Source organism: Maniola jurtina, chromosome 26 (assembly GCF_905333055.1).
Source record: "Maniola jurtina chromosome 26, ilManJurt1.1, whole genome shotgun sequence".
Lineage (NCBI taxonomy): Eukaryota > Metazoa > Arthropoda > Insecta > Lepidoptera > Nymphalidae > Maniola > Maniola jurtina.
In genome coordinates this window covers 6864399-6885155 of record NC_060054.1, presented here as the reverse complement: position 1 = coordinate 6885155, position 20757 = coordinate 6864399, and the positions used below count along the sequence as shown (strand labels likewise).

Below are 20757 nucleotides of genomic sequence, written 5' to 3'. Positions count from 1 at the left end.
CTCATCTGGTGGTAAGTGATAGAGCGCACTTTAACTCTGCTCAGACTTGACACTGTTAAAACGAGACAGCGTTATCGCTGGCATAAATCTGTCTCGTTCTAACCGAAACTAAAGTCTAACAGCCCGTTCCCACTTGTCGGCTGTCGGGCCCGGATTTAAATCGGATGTTCCAGTGCCAGAACATTTTGACACAAAATCGGTTTCATTTAAGTGTGAATAGTTTCATATAAAATGTTCTGCCACTGGAACATCCGATTAAAATCCGGGCCCGACAGACGACAAATGGGAACCGGCTGATACAGATCTAATTCACGAAACAGTCGACGCTCCCACATAGAAATGAAGTGTCGTTATTAATATTTGCACTCACACATCCAAATCAATTAATTATGTAGTGGGGCGCGTCATTTCATCTTAGACAAGCTCTAAGCAAAGATTTTTATATAAACCTATGAGGGTAATACTGCCATTAGCGCAATTAAAGTCCCATAAGCCTACTTTGTCGTGTTAGTTTACAATTATTCCGAAAAACCAAATTGTGTCTCATGCCCCTTAAAACCTACCTACCTAGTGCTACCTAGCTAAGTTATGACCACCGATGTGTTATGACCTTTTCAGTTACTGACCTAAGTCAAGATTCCTTGACCAACGCAATACTAATTACGTATTCATTTTTCTTATTTAAATTAAGTTGAATAATGTTTGAATATGTCTACAAGTTAGTTTCTCTATTTCAGTCGTTTCCATCGAGAATTTTCTAAATAAGGAACGGAATAAAAGCAAAACAGTTCGTAAAGTAGCACGGCAACGCGGCCGAATTAAAACGTTTGTTTTCGTCAGTACATAATGAATTACGACACGGTACCTCCTCAATCCGGTTGCGTAACACTTGGTTTATATAAATGCGCAATATTCACAGATAACGAAGAGTAAATAGCTCGCGTATTTAAAAAAAAAAATTAATCTGCAGCGATAACATTTAACTCGTATGAAAACAAACATCGTGTTATCGTGTTTTCTAGTTTCTATATGGAATCCGAAATACGTGAATAATACGGATAAATTATAGAGTCGTAGTGACGTACTGCATTTCTTTGTGTTTATGGGTCGCTTAATATGGTCGGGTTATATGAACTCAACCTCCTTGTTGTTTTCGTTTCTTTTTTTTTCACGCAACTCGCTACGCGGCGATAGGCGGGGCACGTATGTAAGGCTCACTATGCAGCACACGGCAAGACTTTTGCGCGACTTCTTTGTCGCGAGATAAAAATGGTTTTGATGCACTGAAAAATGTACGAAAATTCTAGTTAAAACAGAATAAACGAATCACACTAATATTATAATGGTGAAAGTTTGTACATGATTGTGTTTTTGAATGTGTGTATGTTGGTTAATCTTTTATGCAAAAACTATACAACGGATTTGGATGAAATTTAGAATAGAGATAAATAATTATAACCTGGATTAACACATAGGTTACTTCTTATCCCGAAAAATCAAAGAGTTGCGGGCATCACCATGTAGTATTATAAAACTTTGTGTAATTACCAATTTGACAGGCAAAGAAAGGGCTTTATTTTTTACGTTCCATTGAGCTTAAATCATTTATTTTAAATATTCTTCCATTTATAATTTATTTTTTCAAAAAATGTTCAAAGTGATACGTTGTTAGATTATTATTATTAATTATCGTCTGATTAATAAATAATTAGTAAAACAGTTTTAAAACATTTAATCTATTCAAAGATAAAGTAATAGTTATATTTACTAATTACGTAATTAATGAGCTGAACTTTAATAGTAGGACTTAAAAGTATTATGACTCATAAAATAAATCTGCTATTTTTGGATTTTAAGTTTTGTGCACGCCTGATATAGACACCGGCATAGCTTTCATTTGAAGCATAAGCAAAAATAGTGGGAATCGTTGCACTCACTCGTCAAATTTTTGAGGCACAAACTGAGGAAAATGTAAAATGTGATTGAAGTAAGCAGGAGACGCAAAACCGCGCTTGTTAGCGTTTAAATAGGATTATAAGGTCAATTTTTAGAAGCTCTATTTTGCAGATGTTTAAAACATGCTACGTATTGTGTTCATTTGTTGGTTTGTCCTTCAATTACATCACAACGAAGCAACGGACGTGGCTTTTTGCATGGGTATAGTTTAATACCTGGAGAGTAATATAGACTTCTTTTTATCCCGGAAAATCAAAGAGTTCCCATGAGATTTCAAAAACTTATGTTTACGTGGACGAAGTCGCGGGCTTCAATAATAGGGTTATAAGTTTTTAACAAGTTTTAGAAGCTCTATTTTGCATATTTTTTTATCTCTATTTTAAACAATGCTATGTATCTATTAACGTTTAAAATATTAATAGAACTTTGATTAAATAAAACTACTTATTATAAATACGAGTTTCTTGCTGGTTCTTCTCAGTAGGAATGGCATTCCGAACCAATGGTAAATTATTTTGACGATTCAAAAGCACTTGGAAAAGTCTACTTGAATAAAAATCTATTCTATTCTACGTATTACTAATACGAAATAGTCGCGTCACGAATAGTCCAGCTTTAAATCCCCTCTGCGCATTGAGCTCACGCAGCCGCCATCGCGCTATATAAGCCGCGAGCGCCAGCTACGTCACGTAGTCGAAATCGAGAGGTGAAGGTGCGAATAATGGAAACGTGGCGTCCATGTGTAGTTCAAACAATCGACCATCATCGGAGCTAGCAGTGCGACCGTCGACGATATAACGTGAAAGTGAAGGAGCCAAGTGTTTCGACGTGTCATCCGTGTGATAGACAGCGGTTCGAGGCCAGCGGATCGCGGACTGCAGAGTGGCCGTGCGGCGACCATCTTGTTGAACGGTGTCACGCACAACTCGCCACACGAGTCACCAGCGCGCTCCGGGCGTGCGAACGCCGTTTCAGTGCTAAACTGATAAGTAAACTGTCCGTCTTAGCTATCAGATCTGTTGGGCAACCCCGAGGGATGAATCAAGGGCAGACGCAAGTGCGAGGGCGCAGGAAAGTGGCGCGCGCGACGCTGCCGGCGGGGCTGACGCGCGGCCAGCGCTTCGCGGGCAGCAAGTGGGGCGCAGCGCCCGCCGCGGCCGCGCTGCCGCCGCCGCCGACGCACTGGCGCCGCGAGGGCCGCTGCCGCCCCGAGCCGGACCGCGCGCTCTCCCTCAAGCTGCTCCTCAACGTGAGCGTCTCTTAACTCTAGTGTTAGTGCCCACCGGACGCGCAGCCCCGCGTGCCCGCGCGAGGCTGCGCGCTCACATCTCTCGTGCTAAGTTTTTAAAGTTTTATTTCGCAACGTGATGAGCGCCGCCGCCGGCCAGAGCGCCGCGGCGTCGACCAAATTCCGGCGTTAGGTATTATTTTATGAAAATTTTAGTAGTTAAGTGCAGACGCGGCGCCGCCGGCCCGCGGCCGCGCGTCCGCCGTGTCCCTTAAAATACGAGAAAAATCCAAAAAAAATATCGGGAGCGGCGGAGCGCCACGGCGGGTTGGCGGCGGTGCGGAGCCCGACGCTGGGACCCTCGCTGCAGCCTCACACCAAAGGCTCTCCTGTGATTTTTATTAGGGCTCCACTATACTGCACTCTCCCTTCACAGGGGTTAGTTGACATACCAATTCGCAATACATCCTTCCAAAAAAAGTCCTTTTTAGGCATATCCTTAAAAAGGCCTATTCGCTAAATGACTTATTCTCAAAACCTATTGGAAGGCTTGGTCTGCATACCTATAGGACCAATTCTAATTTTAATAAATTTAAAAAGTATAATACCTATTTACATGACAGAAGTCATTGAAACATTCTATTCGCATTGTACCTAGTAATAGTAATTTTTTTTTTTGTTGTTCTCGTCTTGTTGGTGACGTCATCACTCTATGAAGAGGTCCTACGAGTATGTCGCCAAACCTTTCTATAGGTCTTTTTAAGAATATGCCAGCCAGAAGTACTTTTTTTAGAAGTCATGTTGTGAATAGGTCCTAAGTCCTATCCTATGTTGACTAACCTTTTCAGAGTTGAGTTTTAAGTTTTCTGAGATGGGAGCGTGCAGTGTGGGACCCATGCCAGCCGCGGTGGGAGGCGTTGCACACAAAACGTTGCATTTTATTTTATAAATGAGGCGTTGTAATTATATTTTCCGCGTGTGCTGGAGGCTCACAGCGTCGGGTGGGCTCGGACCCCTAGTCGTATCGTTTTATTTAACTGAGACCAATGTATTTTTATTTGTACAAACGCTGAGCCGTGCTTCAGCGAGCGTCCATCCCTTGCTGCTGGTCTATGCTCCGATTTCTACCTAAGCAGAGCAGTGACAACATGAAGATGTTCAATTGACCAATTAAATTCTTATCAGATGTGAGAAAGTTATCATGTCATGTATTAAAATTCTGATTGGTTGATTGAATATGTTGTCTCCACTCTGCTTCTACCTAAGCGGAGTGGAGAAGAGATTCAGTTTACCAATTAAACTCTTAATAGATGATGTGAGGAAGTTATCATGTCATGTATTGATAGATGATGTGAGGAAGTTATCATGTCATGTATTGATAGATGATGTGAGGAAGTTATCATGTCATGTATTAATAGATGATGTGAGGAAGTTATCATGTCATGTATTAAAAATTTGATTGGTTGGCTGGATGCATGTTGTCTCCACTCTGCTGTAGGTGGGAACCGGTCCCCGGAGCCCCAAGTGGGCCTCGAAGGCAGCACCCTCCACCACACAGCACCTCGCTGTCACCAGAGCTTTAAAAAAATAATTAAGTGAGCACCAGCTCGGCGTTCCTAATTCTAGTTGTAGTTTTTAAACGTAAACGATACAAGCGGCGAGTGATGCCGCACTGTTGACGCGATTGGAAGATTATATATTATAGAGAGTATATTTGATCTCAAGCTGCGGGCGGCCGCGGCTGCCGCGGGAGCTTCTGTGATGTACAAAATGAAAAAGAATATTTGGAATTTTACAAGTTTTTTATAATATTAGTTTGTAAAGTATACTTTTAAGTGAAGATGTTGGCGCATCAGGCGTCGCTCGCAGCCTCCTCTCCCTCCCACGTCCCCGTCCCTCTTCCCTCCCCTCCCAGGGCTCTCCAGATTCCCCCCCACAAGTTTCACTGTCAGCAACATCTTATGTCACCTTATTCAAATGCTAACAAGAACATCTCTGGTCACAGAATGTAGAACACCCTTCCGGCATCAGTTTTGCCTTCCACCTATAATATGGGTACCTTCAAGTCAAGAGTGAATAGGCAACTTCTAGGCAAGCGCGCTCCATCTTAGGCTGCATCATCACTTGCTAGTGAGTCTGATTGCAGCCAAGCGCTAGTCTATATAATTAAAAAAAAAACATCCAAACAAGAACATGGATCCATACACTTCTACTACTTAATACTTGAAGCAATATCGCTATCCCACTTTGACTTATTAATTTGAGGGAGAGGTCGTAATCCAGTGTTGGTCCCACCTCTCTGTCTCACTCAGCAGTTGAAATGGGATAGCGATAAATAGGTATTAGAAGTGCTCTTTAAATGCATGAATGTATCACAATGGTGGATCATGCACTTCTACTACTTAATACTTGAAGCAAATAGCTATTGCTATCTCACTTTGATTTACTAATTAGAGGGAGAGGTCGGAATCCAGTGTTGGTCCCACCTCTCTGTCTCACTCAGCAGTTGAAATGGGATAGCGATAAATATGTATTAGAAGTGCACTATTCATAGGTAATACATTCATGTATATGATATAATATGACAGAAAGTACTATTCATACATATAATATCATACTTTGGCATTTGAATATGGTACAACAATTCTGCTTTATCATTAGTAAATTATCTTTAAAAAATTATGATTACCATCAATTTGTAATGAAATGAAATCAATTCAAGTGCAATGTACAAATCCCATGTGAAAATCAAGTATGCCTGGTCCATAAATTCTGAGACCTTAGATGTTAGACCCTAAAATGTGAATTCAATTTTGAAAACCTATTGGTGATTTACACATCTTATTTTACAGGTTTCAAAAAAAAAGGAGTACCTATTGTGATTTTCCCAATAAATTTTCAAGTTTGAACATATTGTGTAGATTTTTATCGATATTTGATTTTAATTGGAACAGGCACTTGAAATTTTTGTAAAAATTTCGGGTTTTTGTAATAAATTTTTTTTCATTTGTTTATTGTAAATGTAAGGCTGGGGGCAGACTGTCAATATTATTATAACATCAAAATAAATATTGCATTTATTGACAGTCTGAATCTTGCTAGAGACAGTTTATGGAAGAAACACATTAGCAACACTGAATTTTGTAATGTCTTTTCTGCAAGGATTCATTTTGTAATTTTTTAAATTGTAAATGTTAGGCTGGGGGCAGACTGTCAATACATAACTTTCAGAGTCTGTGAAGTATCAATATAATATTTTTGACAGTCTGAACCTTAGACGGTTTATGGTTGAAACACAAGAGCAATTTGTAAAATCTGGACTTGTATGGGATATTATCACAGTTTATTCAGAAACTCAATGGATGTGTTTACTATATTTTTAATATATTTTCAATAAGTTTTGTTAGTAACTACTACAAAATCTATTAAAAATATATTATTATTTTGATAATTCATTTGTATTAAATCAAAATATTTCCAGCTAAGACAACATGTTGATCTGAATAACTGGAGTTGACACCAGTAAATTAGCCAATCTCAAATGGTGGCACAAATACCTCTCACTCACACAGTTGATCTATCTTTTACTCATACACATACTGAATGAAAAAAAAATTACAGTCATTGGATGTCATATAAAGATAGATAAAGTGTGCGTCATTTCAATATTGCAAGTGTGTTTCCATCATTATTTAATATTTACTAATACAACATGTATTTAAATTCTACACTTTTTTGTCAGTCAAATTTCACTTATTCAATTTGGATCGCAAAATCTCTAAAAAAGTTAATTTTTTCATTGTAATGGGGTGATGGTGGTAATTATTTTTGTTAGCTAAATAGCTCAATAGTTAGGGACCGAACTGAAATCCATAAGGTCGTAGGTTCGAACCCCGCCTGTTGCACTATTCTCGTACCTGTGTACTCTAATATCAAAGCTGTTACCGTTATAAATTTTTAACGTTAAAACTACCAAAACATTCTGGTATGTTACTTTAAAAAGTTAACGTTAATACTAGCTGTATTACCAAGACGATAACGTTAACGTTATGATATTGTGATATTTAATACCGGTAAATGCGCGTCTACTTTGTACATGGTATCGTTAGATAGAGATAATATATAATTACCGGTACAAGTAGTTACTTTCACCGGTATTAATAACGGTATATGGATAACGTTATTGGATGTGTATCGTTACTTTTTAACGTTAGCGGATTTTTGGTAACACTACCAAAGTAGGTACCGTTACCAAAAATACCGGTAATTCGTGCCCTGCTTGTAGTAACTCAGGTTTCGTTACCACCATTGCTCCACCACAAAATCAGGTAAATTATTTGTGAAACGAGAGGATTAGGCCTACTGGGGACACCTCTATAAAAAAACGCGCCTATGGTTCATACCTCATAGGTGGTGTGGAAAAGGGACCTATTTTATTAAGCTCAAGGCACATTGAGGCAAGAGTTATGGTATATTTTTCGAAGCTGTAAATGGAGTTCATTCAATATTTCAGATTCAGCCTCAATGTGTCTTAAGCTTTAAGATATAGCACTATGTACAACCAGGTACCACAATGCAATATTTTTGACATGTCAACTAAATTTTGTAATGAAATCCGAAATGAAAATATAACGAGTATGTTGCATAGTGATTGATGTGCTATCTATTAATTTAACTAACCCATACTAATACTGTAATACATATTATAAATGCGAAAGTGTCTGTCTGTATGCTAGTTTTACATGTTAAATCAATTTTGACTAAGAGTAAAGAGAGATAGATGGCATGCCTTCTGGATGCCCGCGACTTTGTCCATGTGAATTTAGATTTTGTAAACCCATGGAAACTCCAGATTTTCAAAAATAGACTATCTATTCCTAGGATGCAAGCCATCTATCATTATGTACCAAGTTTCATCAGAATCGGTTAAAAGGTCGGTCCGTGAAAAGCTATCCAACAGACAGACTCACTTTTGCATTATTAAATTCGAGATTTCTTCAAAATTCTGCTTATTTTTTAAATAATTCTCATACATATTTATTTGTTGGTTTTCTTTTTTTAAATAAAACAATAAAATTGAAATATTCTTTGAGAAGGATATTTCAATTTTATTCATATTGATGATTGAGTAAATAAAATTTGCAAGATTGAATAAAAACTGTGTTTTAAATTAAAGCCCATTCCTGCTTAAAATAGTATTTATTAGCAAAAATATTTACACAGTCGAATATCGACTAAAAAGCTAACTTTCATTTTCAACACCGATAACTAGTGTTGGAAGGCTTTCGTTATTTTGAGTGGTATGAATAACGTTACTCGGTGTTGTAACGATAACGTTACTGGGCGTAACGATAACTCCGTCGGTAACGTTGCTTACACTGGCGCTGACAGTTTCATTTGTCGTGGTCTCTAATTTTAATTTGGCTTTCATTATCATACTTATTATGTCCATCTGTAATTGCGTGCTAACGTCTTTGGGCATTTTTTTTAATAAACCTATCACGTAACGTCCGAAATTCTCAATTTCTTCGTCGATTTCGTCCGTTTTTGGAGTATTTCCAGCCTCTTTTGGTTTGTTAACGAATTCATATCTAGAACTGAGTCTGCGTTTCTTTGTTACGGGTGCTTGTTTTGTATGTTTTGATTTGGTTACAACGCTTGGTGGTTGTTCTTCTTCTTCTAAATAAACTACTTCTGTATAAACGTTTTGGTCTTCATCCGAATCGCTTGAGTGGTCCTGTTGAAAAAAAATTGCTTTGAAATGATCCAAAATTAACTTTGTTCTAACAACAAGCGAACCAGTGTTATTATTTACCAATTAAGAAAATGAGAAGTGTAATTATTGAGATTTTTATAATTAAAAAAAAAAAGACGAACTCAATAACCACAAACACTAATAAGTAGACAATAATAATTTAATTTATTTCTGAATATAGTTATTACTAGCTGATACTCGCGACTTCGTTCGCGTGGATGTAGATTTTTTTAAATTCCCGTGGGAAATCTTTGATTTTCCGGGATAAAAAGTAGGCTATGTGCTAATCCAGGGTATAATCTATCACCATTCTAAACAGCCCAATCCGTCCAGTAGTTTTTGCGTGAAGGAGTAACAAACATACACACACACACACACACACACACACACACACACACACACACATACAAACTTTCTCCTTTATAATATTAGTGTGATGTGATGTGATACATAAGTTAATGTAGTTCCATAATAACATTTTTTGGAGTCGGTGCCAATGTGGATTCACAAACAATTTAGAGTAGACAGTTCGTGCGGCTCTTATATGCTGCAGCCTGCAGCTTAGAGGTCTCACCAGATACTCTGCCACCACTCCAGGACACATCTGTTCACAGATTCTAAAACCAAGGAAAAATAAAATGAGTCTGATCCGTACCCAGGCGACCTTCCGGTGCTTTTCTTTCATGTGTTTGGTGAGGAATGGGACGTATCGCTGGAAGGTCTCCTTGCATAGGATACATTGCGCTTTGTTGGGCGGAATCTTCTCGAAATAGTTCCACACATCTTCGATCTCCGGGTCTTGAACTTGCTCCTCCCCCGCGTCCTCGTCTGAAACAACACACGCTAATTTAAGAGGGGTCTCTCCGTCAATCGCTCCATACAAACGTAGTTCGCCTCTCATTGGAATACTAACCAATTACTCAATGGAATTTTGTAGAAACGTTCCGGAAACTAATATCTATGCCTGTGGCTTTCCAGATTTCCGTTAAAATATTCGGTTTCAAAGTTACGCGGTCTTAAAAAAACTAGATATTTTTAGAAAAATCTAAAACACCACAGGCACAGATATTAGTTTCTGGAATATGTCTGCAAAATATTCAAATGAAATTGGGACTACGATTGTATGGAGTAAGTGACGAAGAGAGCCCTGTCAATGACCAAGTCTGTTGCAATGAAAGCACGTCTAACACGACTATTACGAGTTACAATATAATTCCCGAACGGATTTTGGCCACAGCCGCTAATCTTCAAAGAGTTCAAACTATCTGCGCGGGAGATGCTGAGATGTGTACGCAAACACAGGTGCACTCTCTAATCCCACTCATAGGCCATAGCCCCTGTTGGGACGGCAATTCGAAACGACCGGAGAAATCAGACGCAGGCCCAACTAGCAGAGGCACGGGGGTGATACACCGCCCAACTTTCTAACTCCGGGGTAGTAAGTAGTCTGAATTACAATGTAAATTACTTCATGGAATGCAACAGATACAACTGAAGCAATATTACGCATATGCAGAAATGTTTCAATAGGTAATCGGTTTTACTTATAAGATGACTGATGGCCGATTCACACCAATTGCGTATGCAGCGCGTACACGTGACACGTGCGTAGTGACGCGCGTGAACCTGTAAACGTGCACGCATTACGTCTAAACGAACGTTCACGCCACGCACGCGGTATGCCATGTTTCATACAGTTCCATACATTACAACGTACGCGCTACGTCTACGCTTACGCAGCCTGTGTGAACGAGCTTTTGTACCAACCAACATACGTAAATTCCAAACCATACTTATTTTAGGACTTATGCGATTAGTACTGTTACGAAGTAGTTACAATTAAATGAATAAATTACCCAACTACGGCAAAGCCGAAAGGAAGGGTTATGATTTTTTTAAATTTATTTTACGGCCCTGAATATAACTCCTTTAAGGCTTTAGAGATATCCCATTATTACAGAGACACAAAACAGCATAAAGGTTTTCAAATAGTTTAATTACAAAACGTATTAACACACTAATGTGTAGGCCTGACTCCTGCCCGCTGTGGCAGGAAAAACTGTTGTTCTGTATTCAAACGGAAGAGTATTTTTAGTACCTACCCTCAACAGCTGAAGAAATTCGTCTCTTAATACGGCTTCTTGGTATGAGAGCATCCTGCCCATCTCTATCACTCGCATTATCAACTCCCGTATCTATTGGAGAAGATCTATTTGAAGCCCGTGTGACACGTTTATGAGAAGAATCCTCATCTGGAGAAGGTTTAACAAACTTATAACCTTAAATATATTTAGCTTTTTACCAACACTTCAAGGAAATTTCTAAATAATTTTAAATAAATATAAAAAACCGGCCAAGTGCGAGTCAGACTCGCGCACCGAGGGCTCCGTACTCGGGTATTTTTTCCCAACATTTTGCACGATAAATCAAAAACTGTTCTGCATAAAAATAAATAAAAATCTGTTTTAGAATATACAGGTAAAGCCCTTTCATATGATACCCCACTTGGTATAGTTATCTTACTATGAAAATTGAAACGCAGTTTAATTTTTTTTTGTAATGTAACCACAAATTCACAGTTTTCGAATTTTTTCCTTTACTTATGCTATAAGACCTGCCTGCCTACCAAATTTTTCATAATTCTAGGTCAACGGGAAGTACCCTATAGGTTTTCTTGACAGACAGACAGACAAAGTGATCCTATAAGGGTTCCGTTTTTCATTTTGAGGTACGGAACCCTAAAAATTGCGGAACCAGCAGGATCCAAGTAGCTTACCACATTCAAAGTCCTTTAACACCTCTGCAGCGAGCACTTCATAGCATCTACTAGATGTGATTTTATGAGACTCCTTCACCATCGAATCCGGCAAAGCGTGCCGCCGAGGAGTCCTGCTCGCTACAGTAGTCTCTTTTAGACGAACTTTCTTGATTGGTTTATTTTTATTATCAGCACCATATATCATGTCGTACTGTTCGCGGTGCTTATGCAGTATATGACTCCGAAGGTTGGACGTGTTTTTCCCTTTGTTAGGAACTTGGCGACCGCAAATCTGACACTTGGCTTCACCATTATATCCATCTTCGAAGCATTGCCATACAAGACTACGTTTCATGACAAGATTATTTTGTTGAATAAATTGTACACGCTATGGAGAATTCCTTTTTTCAATTCGGGTGATATTTTAGCACTTGACTGCAAAAAGGTAAAGGTGAAACAACTCGCTTCTAGCAGAAACGCGTAAACGACATGCTTAGCTAACGATAAGACCTATAATAATTTTTATATTCCAATACCTAATGTGTTCCAATACGATAGTTCCTGACTGTGATCCTGTGTGAAGGAAGTGGAAAGGGTAAAACCACAAACAGAAAGGCCGATTCACACCAATTGCGTACACGTGACACGTGCGTAGTCACGCGCGTAAGCCCCTAACAACGGGTTACGCATACGTCCACGCTGTACGCAAGCGGTGCGCCATGTTTCATACAGTTCCATACATTACAAGTTACAACGCAATGGTACGCGCTACGTCTACGCATACGATCTGTGAACGAGCTATTAACCTTGTACCCCTGAACGGTTTTAAGTTTTAACATGGCATAGTACCGGAATAGCATATCGCTTGGCGGCACGGCTTTAACGGTAGGATGGTAACTAGTCACAGCCGAAGCCTCCCACCAGACCAGACCAGAGAATATTTAGAAATTATAAATTGCACCTGCCGGGCATCGAACCCGTAACCTCCCACTAACGACCACTGTGCCAGTGAGGTCGTACCTTTAGTAGGTAGGTAATGGGTAGTGGGTAGGTACCTTTGTTATCGATATTCAAATCGGTAGGAATTTAAAACTAAGAATATTACTAACGATATATCGATAACTATTTAAATCGATATCACGATTTTATTACCCATTTTATCGATTGTCAAAACCCTTGCATGGACGAAATTAAAGTCCCTCCAACGCGTCCTTGTAAAGTTATATAACCTCAAACCGGTTTAGAATACTACGCTTAATACACAGACTCGTTCCATATACGTAAAACTTGTAACAAATAAGTGACACACATAAAAATTTACTAGTAGTACTAATAACTAACTGTTTAGCTAAAAACACTTTTTTAAACCCTAAAACCAAAAACACTTTTTATCGAAACAACAAAATGGTGACTGGCAAACGACCGCTTCCAACCACCGACCAGAAACAAAAGAAGACGCACTAGTTCATAGACTATAAATAGCTTACTAAAATGGCGGGCGGAGGCGAGGAATGTATATAAAGTGTCCCATTCATGTAATTTATCTTTTTTCTCACTCTCTTTATAAAATACAATAGCCAAACAATGGATTTATCAATGGTGGCCCCTGCCCTCTCTTTCTTACAATTCTACGTTTACGAGAGTTCAGTGGGGTGGGAGGCCGGAAAAGGACGTGACGTAGTAAAACCACAGACCATTAATCCGTGTAAAACTCTTGCCAGACGAAAAAAAAAAAAAAAAAAAAAAAAAAACCTAGAGATCACAGACCATGCTAGATGAGGTCGAAACGCTTGGAATTTGCGAAAAAGTAAACAAAATTTCAGTGAAAAAAATGTATTTTCATTAAAAATCTTTTTACACTACCACCGGTTCGGAATGCATGAGAAGAACCGGCAAGAAACTCAACAGCTGTTTTTTTTTTGTATAAAATTTGTTATGTATTTCTCTTGAGTCTGTTGCGTCAAATTTCATTGATTGTAGTTTCTTCAATGCATTATTCCAAAATTCTAAATGAGTTGAATTCAAGGACAAAGCGTTAGATAGTTCGCCTCTAGTATGACCGGCACAGTTCAGGCTGTCAAACAAATCGTTAATGAATAAGATGATTTCAGCAGTGAAGAAACCATTATCAATGTTCACAGATGGAACACTATAATTATGTACTAATTGCAGATCTTCATATGTCTTCATCCTGTTCTGTAAGGCTGCAAACACCTCTCTGCTGAAGACTTGTGCAGCAAATTTGACCTGTAAATTTGAAAGTTGCAATATTACAAAGAGCCACAGAGAAGAAAAGAAGAAGTTGCAATATGATTACAATTAAAAATACTGGAGGCAATGCTTGGTGCCTATATAATAGGTTTTACGCGCAACCAACAAACAAACATACTTTCACATTTATGATATGGGTAGCGATTATGACAATGCGCTAACCACAAAGAGCAGCAGCCTAATAGTTAAGACTAATCCACACTAGTGTAGTGTAGGCCTAAGCCCTTCTGATTCTGAGAGCAGACCTGTTCTCAGTAGTGGGCTGGCAATGGGTTGAGATGATGTGCGCAAGACGTCACAAGGTGTGTTTCAAGCTTAAAACTTAAGTTTGAGCAAAGTCCTTTGACTTTGACCACCATATAGATCTCAGCCTAAGTGAGGAATTTCACAGTGGAAACATTTCTTAATCTCATTAGTAATTAAAAACCAGCCAAGTGCGAGTCAGGCTCGCGCAACAAGGCTCCGTACTACAGTCGTATTTTTTTGACATTTTGCATGATAGTTCAAAAACTATGATGCATAAAAATAAATAAAAATCTGTTTTTAGAATGCACAGGATAAGACCTTTTATATGATACCTACCCCACTTGATATAGTTATCTTACTTCAAAAATTGTAAATACTAATTATTTATTAGTTCATGACCACAATTTAATTTTTTTTTGTTTGATGTAACCACAAATTTTATAATAACTGTGATAGCCTAGTCACTACTGGTTAGGACGTCCGCCTTCAAATCGGAGATCCTATAAGAGTTCCGTTTTTCCTTTTGAGGTATGGAACCCTAAAAATTGTACGCGGACGAAGTCACGGGCAACTGCTAGTAATTTATATATGTATACTATGATAAGTGGTGATAGCCTAGTGGTTGAGATTACAGCCTCTTATACAGAGGGTAGAAGCTTCAATCTCAGACACACACCTCTAACTTTTCGGTGTTATGTGCATTTTAGGTAATTAAGGTTTCTTTAAAGGTGAAGGAGTACATCGTGAAGAAACCTGAATGCATGCCTACTCAGTAGTGGGCTGGCGATAAGATGATAATAAACAAATAAAATATTTACTGACCTTCATTTTGTCATAAGAGTTTGGTTTAATATGCTTGTCGGTTAATTTGGTAGTTCTCGCACGACCCTGTGCGCCATCTGAAGCATACACCATTTCGATGTAGTTCCATTGCGCACGCTGGGTTCCAATCAGCAAGTCCTTCTTCTGGAAATTATTGCGAAAGCATTTTAGTAGGTGCGGAACATCATACATGTGGTATAATTTATTTTTGTCTATCATATAATGAAAGATATTTGGGTCATCATTTTTAACATTTCATTCCCCACACGTAGCTTTTGCTTACGAGGGGTCTCATTTTGACCTAAACGAACTCTAGGAATTAAATCTGACTTTACATGGGACTTATGACGTCTAGAATGTGATTTTACACGTACTGGAGTTCTTTGTATGGCAGATATAACATCAGAAGGCATGGTGTTAGATGGAAGAGGACTCAGTTGACCAACTGTTAGTTCTGGCTCTGTAGATTGGTTTTGAGTTTCTGTACTTGTACTACAGGAATGTACTACATTTGTAGTTATAGAATCTGTCATAGAATCAGACTGTACGTAAAAATCAGGTTCAGTAGTTTCTTTATTTATTTGAGAAGCCACACACTGGACTTGCTCATTACTTGGTGTAACAATACTCTGATTGTTAGGTTCAAAATCACGTTCAGTAATATCTCTACTTTGAACACTTGGGACTTGATCATTTGTAGGTGGAAAAACAGATTGTTTATTGTAATCAAAGTCAGTTTGAACATTAACTGTGTCTATCAGAGAGACTGATGGATTAACAATTCTTACACTGAGAGGTTGGCCAGATTGAAGAGGAAATACTTCCAAAAATTGCTCGTTTCGAGAAGATGTAGCTATATTTTGCTTAGGCAGATGCAATGTAGGAATTGCATCTGCCGTTAGTCTGTGAGATTTAACATGTTGAGGTAAAAAATGAAGTTCGCAAATCTTAACATTCTCTAATGACTTACGGGAATATTTGCGAAGAAATGGACATCGAACTAACCATGCCTTCCAAGTTACCTTCGTAAACGGTACCTTGCGTAAATTGGAGGTGTTTTTACACCCAGGAACACAACACTGCCTCATCGCGAATAAATTTTAGCACTTGAGGACAAAAATTCTGTTTACGCTATCTTTAAGCAATAGATTGCCCTAAGATCACATTTTAGCAGAATACCAAGCGTAAATCATACTATAGGTACATCTTTTACACAAAACAAACTAAAAAAGAATTAGGAAATAATAAATATAAAAGGATCCTGTTAAAACTGAAGCGAAGCACCGGGTCCAATTTTTCAAATTATCGCACCAATAAATTCGTTTAGAAAAAATGGAGGTCAAGATGAATGGTGAAAATTATTGATTATTGTTGAAAATGACACACAACAGCCATGTTTTTTTTTTTTCGTTTAATCTTAACTTATTGGCTAATTCGAAATAGTGGTGGCTTCTTATTGGCTCATTCAAATGCAAATAGCCAATAAAAATTTACGTGCATTTCAAATGAACCAATTAAATTCGATTATATACTGAGATCTAGTATATATACTCTCATTATATACAAATCAAATGTACATAGTCGGGTAGAACGAGACAAAAGGAGCCACGGTTCAAAACGAGAGGGATGGACTGATGCATCTACTTCGCCCTCGACTTGACAGGCCCTGCTTCCAACCGTATCAATTTCGTCCCGAATGGCTCCGATATCAGAAAGGGATAGAGTTATATGTAAGAACAGTTTCGCTGTAGGCTCTCTCTTTCAAACATAATGTTTTCTCTCTCGTTAGAGTGTTGATTGTATTTCCTGGTAAAGACCAAGAGTGTGGATGAAATTTTGAGAAGTTGGTTAATAAAAGTTGTAAGTTTGTTTAGTGTTTTTAGGGTTACGTACCTCAAAAGAAAAATCGGAACCCTTAAGGTGCCCACGCACTTGAACTGAACTGCGCGTCGCGGCAGCGCCCCGCACGATATTCTCTCCAGCGCGACGCGCGTACCGCGTAGCGCGTCACTGCCGCGCGTCGCGGCTGTAGAGAATATCGTGCGGGGCGCTGCCGCGACGCGCAGTTCAGTTGCAGTTTAGTTCAAGTGCGTGGGCACCTTTATAAGATTACTTTGTTGTCTGTCTGCCCGTCTGTCTAGAAAACCTATAGGGTAATTCCGATTGACCTAGAATCATGAAATTTGGCAGGTAGGTAGGTCTTATAGCACAAGTAATAGAAAAAAATCGGTACGGAACCCTAAAAATGCTATTGCACCGCTCTTGCAGTTAAGTTTAACGACGACTATACGATTGGCGCGGACCATACTAAAGTTCCATAAAAAAATCTTTGAAACTCCACTAGCTCTCGCACTACAATAAGTACTTATCACTACAGTCGAAAAATGACAATCTCAAACGAAAGAGACTACGTTATACGTGAGAGCAGTAACGCTGTTAGCTGTCCCTTTTTAACTCATAGCTTCATCTCAGTCTTGTGCGGAGCGGCCATCTTTGTTTTCATATCGCTTTGATAACATACCGTAAAATGTAAGGCCGAGAAATCAAAAATGATAAATATCGTGTCTCATATTGTGAACATTTTAAGGTTTCCGCAACCCAGGTAGGCATAACTGCCTATAACATCATTATAAAGCATTATACCTATAATAATAATAATCGTCTCAAAATACAAAACAATCCATATCCATACTAATATTATAAATGCGAAAGTGTCTGTCTGTCTGTCTGCTAGCTTTTTACGGCCCAACAGTTTAACCGATAGTTACAGAGTTAGCTTACATCCCGGGGAAGGACATAGGCTCCTCTTATCCCGGAAAAATCAAATAGTTCCCACGGGATTTTTAAAGGTCCAACCGTTTACCCAATTTGTATGAAAGGTACAGCATCTCGGAAATTGATATAAGTAGGTTACATTGGTAACTTTTATCCCGGAAAATCAAAAAGTTCCCGCGGGATTGTTAAACATAGATCCACGCGGACGAAGTCGCGGGCGTCAGCTAATATCTTTATAATATGTCGGTAAATAACTCGTAGGTCTAGTGGTTAACATGTTCGACTGCGGATGATGAGGTCTTGGATTCGATTCCCGGGTCGAGACAAAATAGGTATGGAATTTTCAGTATACCACTGGAAGTATGAGGAAGTTAGTGGTGCCTCAGAGAGCACGTAAAGCTGTCCAGCCTGGGCCTGATATCTCCCCGGTCATGTTTGATTTCCGTCCCATCAGGCTGTGAGAGTAGAGGTGGGTTGAGACCATAGCTAATATTATGTAACTAGCTGATGCCCGCAGCTTCGCCCGCGTGGATTGGTCAGATCCCCTGCAGCATCAGGATTGAGGAGTTGGACTCCAAATTTTTTATGAAACAATGTCGCAACGTTCCTCTATCGATTGAAAAAGAAATGACGCAATTCGGTTCAGAAATCTCGGAGATTTCGGTGTACATGGGTAGAAAAACACAACTCCCTTTTTGAAAGTCGGTTAAAAAAGTAGCCTATGTTACTCCCTGGTCAATTCTCTACTTGTCTGTGAAAATCCCGTCAAAATCGGTTCAGCCGTTCCCAAGATTAGCCTTTTCAAACGGACAGACAGACAGACAGACAAAAATTTTAAAAACGTGTGATTCAGTTATAGTATCGTTCAAATAACCATATGACCTTAATATGCGGTAGTTATTTCGAAATTACAGACAGACACTCCAATTTTATTTATTAGTAATAGTATAGATAGACTATATAATTATAATTTTATTGGTATTTATAAACAAGAAACAACGGTGCAGTATTTAAACAGCTGATATGTCGTCACAGTGACGCGCGAAGCCGACGCGCGACGCGTGTAGAACGCGTTCGCGCGTCATGTCATGAATCATGATTGTATTTAGGGAGTTTTGAAAAAAGAACACCGTTTCGTCATGTGGGTTTCCCTATAATTAGGGAATTACCATAAAAGGAAAAACGGACCCCATAGATCACTTTGTTGTCTGTCTGTCTGTTCGTCCGTCAAGAACACCTATAGGGTACTTAACTACTTACCGTTGACCTAGAATCATGAAAGGCAGGTAGGTAGGTCTTATAGCACAAGTAAAGGAATAAATCCGAAAACCGCGAATTTGTGGTTACATCAATAAAAAATAAATGTGTTTCAATTTTCAAAGTAAGATAACTATACCAAGTGCGGTAAATGAAAGGGCTTTACCTGTACATTCTAGAACGATTTTATTTACTTTTATGCATGGGTAATAGTTTTTGATTTATCGTGCAAAATGGCGGAAAAAATACCCGAGTACGGAACCCTCGCTGCGCGAGTCTGACTCGCACTTGTTAAAAAAACACGGTTTCGTCATGTGGGTTACCCTATGATTTTTCAGACTGATTATGTAAGTAGGAACAAGTGTAAATTAAAAATTTATAACGCCCCCGACAAGTGAAGGTTACAGTAACTAGAAAAGAGCTGATAACTTTCAAACGGCTGAACCGATTTTCTTGGATTAAAGCTAAGAATACTCTCGATCAAGCCACCTTTCAAACAAAAAAAACTAAATTAAAATCGGTTCATTAGTTTAGGAGCTATGATACCACAGACAGATACACAGACACTCTTTTTGGGTCGGGGGTTAAAAATGAGTTATCACACTAATATTATAAAGGCGAAAGTTTGTATGTGTGTGTGTGTTTGTGTGTGTTTGTTACTCCTTCACGCAAAAACTACTGGACGGATTTGGCTGAAATTTGGATTGGAGATAGATAATATCCTGGATTAGCACATAGGCTACTTTTTATCCCGGAAAATCAAAGAGTTCCCACGGGATTTCGAAAAACCTAAATCCACGCGGGCGAAGTCGCGGGCATCGGCTAGTTATTACATAGTTACTTAGCAAGCCTTAGTATAATTGGGTAAATAGGTATGTGGAATATGATCTTGTTTACATCTTTATAAGATCGGAAAGTTCCAATAGGTACCGAAAACTTGTTTTCAAGCAAAAAAAAAACGAAAACATCTCTAAAATATATCTGTTTGTCTAAAAAAAGATTTTACAACGAAAACAAGCCAATAAAAACACATGTTTCTCGTCAACAACTATTTTTGGTCAGATGAGTTGGTCGTACCAAATGTAACCATTTGAGTTAGGCATGTTTACGAATTATCTAAGGTTGAATCATATTATTATTTTGTATATATTCTATTTTCGCATAGAGCGTGGGCGAGTCTAGTATGTTCTGCCTTTACTTTTTTGATAGTTCTAATAAGTTTAATATGTGATTTTGTAAAGTGGTGATAATAAAATAAAGAATACCTGGCTGAGTTTTTTGTGGGCTCTTCTCAGACTTGGGGGCGTTTGGAACCCTCGTAGCTTTAGTTTTAAGTTACGTAATTAAATTATCACCACGATATCGTACCAATTTCGACCACCAAAAGGAATACAATTGTACTTACTTTAAATAAATGATTTTGACTTTGACTTTACTTGTATCTATGCTGATCATTGGTCTAGTGAAATAAAGAAAGAAAGAAAATGGATTTATTTGTTCTTGGTGTCACAGATAAAAACAAGTTCCTTATGAAAAAACCGGCCAAGTGCGAGTCAGACTCGCGCACCGAGAGTTCCGTAGGTACTCGGCTATTTTTTTCGACATTATGCACGATAAATCAACTATTATGCATAAAAATAAATAAAAATCTATTTTAGATAGACAAGTAAACCCCTTTCATATGATACC

General features: G+C 38.5%; 5 protein-coding genes across 17 annotated transcripts in view; 1 reads left to right on the top strand and 4 right to left on the bottom strand.

Moving 5' to 3' along the window:
- LOC123878323 (zinc finger protein 2 homolog) overlaps window positions 1-20757 on the bottom strand; it is a 364832-nt gene that overhangs the window by 73199 nt on the left and 270876 nt on the right. The window lies entirely within an intron of this gene.
- The window catches only part of LOC123878314 (zinc finger protein 436-like), a 382404-nt gene that overhangs the window by 143730 nt on the left and 217917 nt on the right, over window positions 1-20757 (top strand). The gene's annotated exons all lie outside the window — the stretch shown is intronic.
- LOC123878376 (transmembrane emp24 domain-containing protein 5-like) overlaps window positions 1-20757 on the bottom strand; it is a 152677-nt gene that overhangs the window by 87408 nt on the left and 44512 nt on the right. The window lies entirely within an intron of this gene.
- The window catches only part of LOC123878317, a 28592-nt gene continuing 16206 nt past the window's right edge, over window positions 8372-20757 (bottom strand). For 4 of the 11 annotated variants that reach the window (XM_045925487.1, XM_045925480.1, XM_045925479.1 and 1 more), the window contains 2 exons: window positions 9595-9767; window positions 8372-8921 (listed from right to left, as the gene is read on the bottom strand). In XM_045925487.1, coding sequence (XP_045781443.1) covers window positions 8427-8921; window positions 9595-9767 — 668 coding nt within the window. In that variant the 3' untranslated portion in view covers window positions 8372-8426. Of the gene's footprint in view, window positions 8922-9594; window positions 9768-11041; window positions 11192-11715; window positions 12133-12233; window positions 12253-12849; window positions 13126-20757 lie in introns of those variants that run through there. The other 7 variants (XM_045925482.1, XM_045925483.1, XM_045925484.1 and 4 more) reach the window with 7 other exon arrangements.
- LOC123878379 lies at window positions 13310-16435 on the bottom strand. Its single transcript, XM_045925576.1, has 3 exons — window positions 15037-16435; window positions 13450-13944; window positions 13310-13408 (listed from the first exon to the last, which is right to left on the bottom strand). Exons 1-2 carry the CDS (start codon window positions 15253-15255, stop codon window positions 13552-13554), a joined length of 612 nt encoding a protein of 203 aa, XP_045781532.1. The 5' UTR covers window positions 15256-16435; the 3' UTR covers window positions 13310-13408; window positions 13450-13551.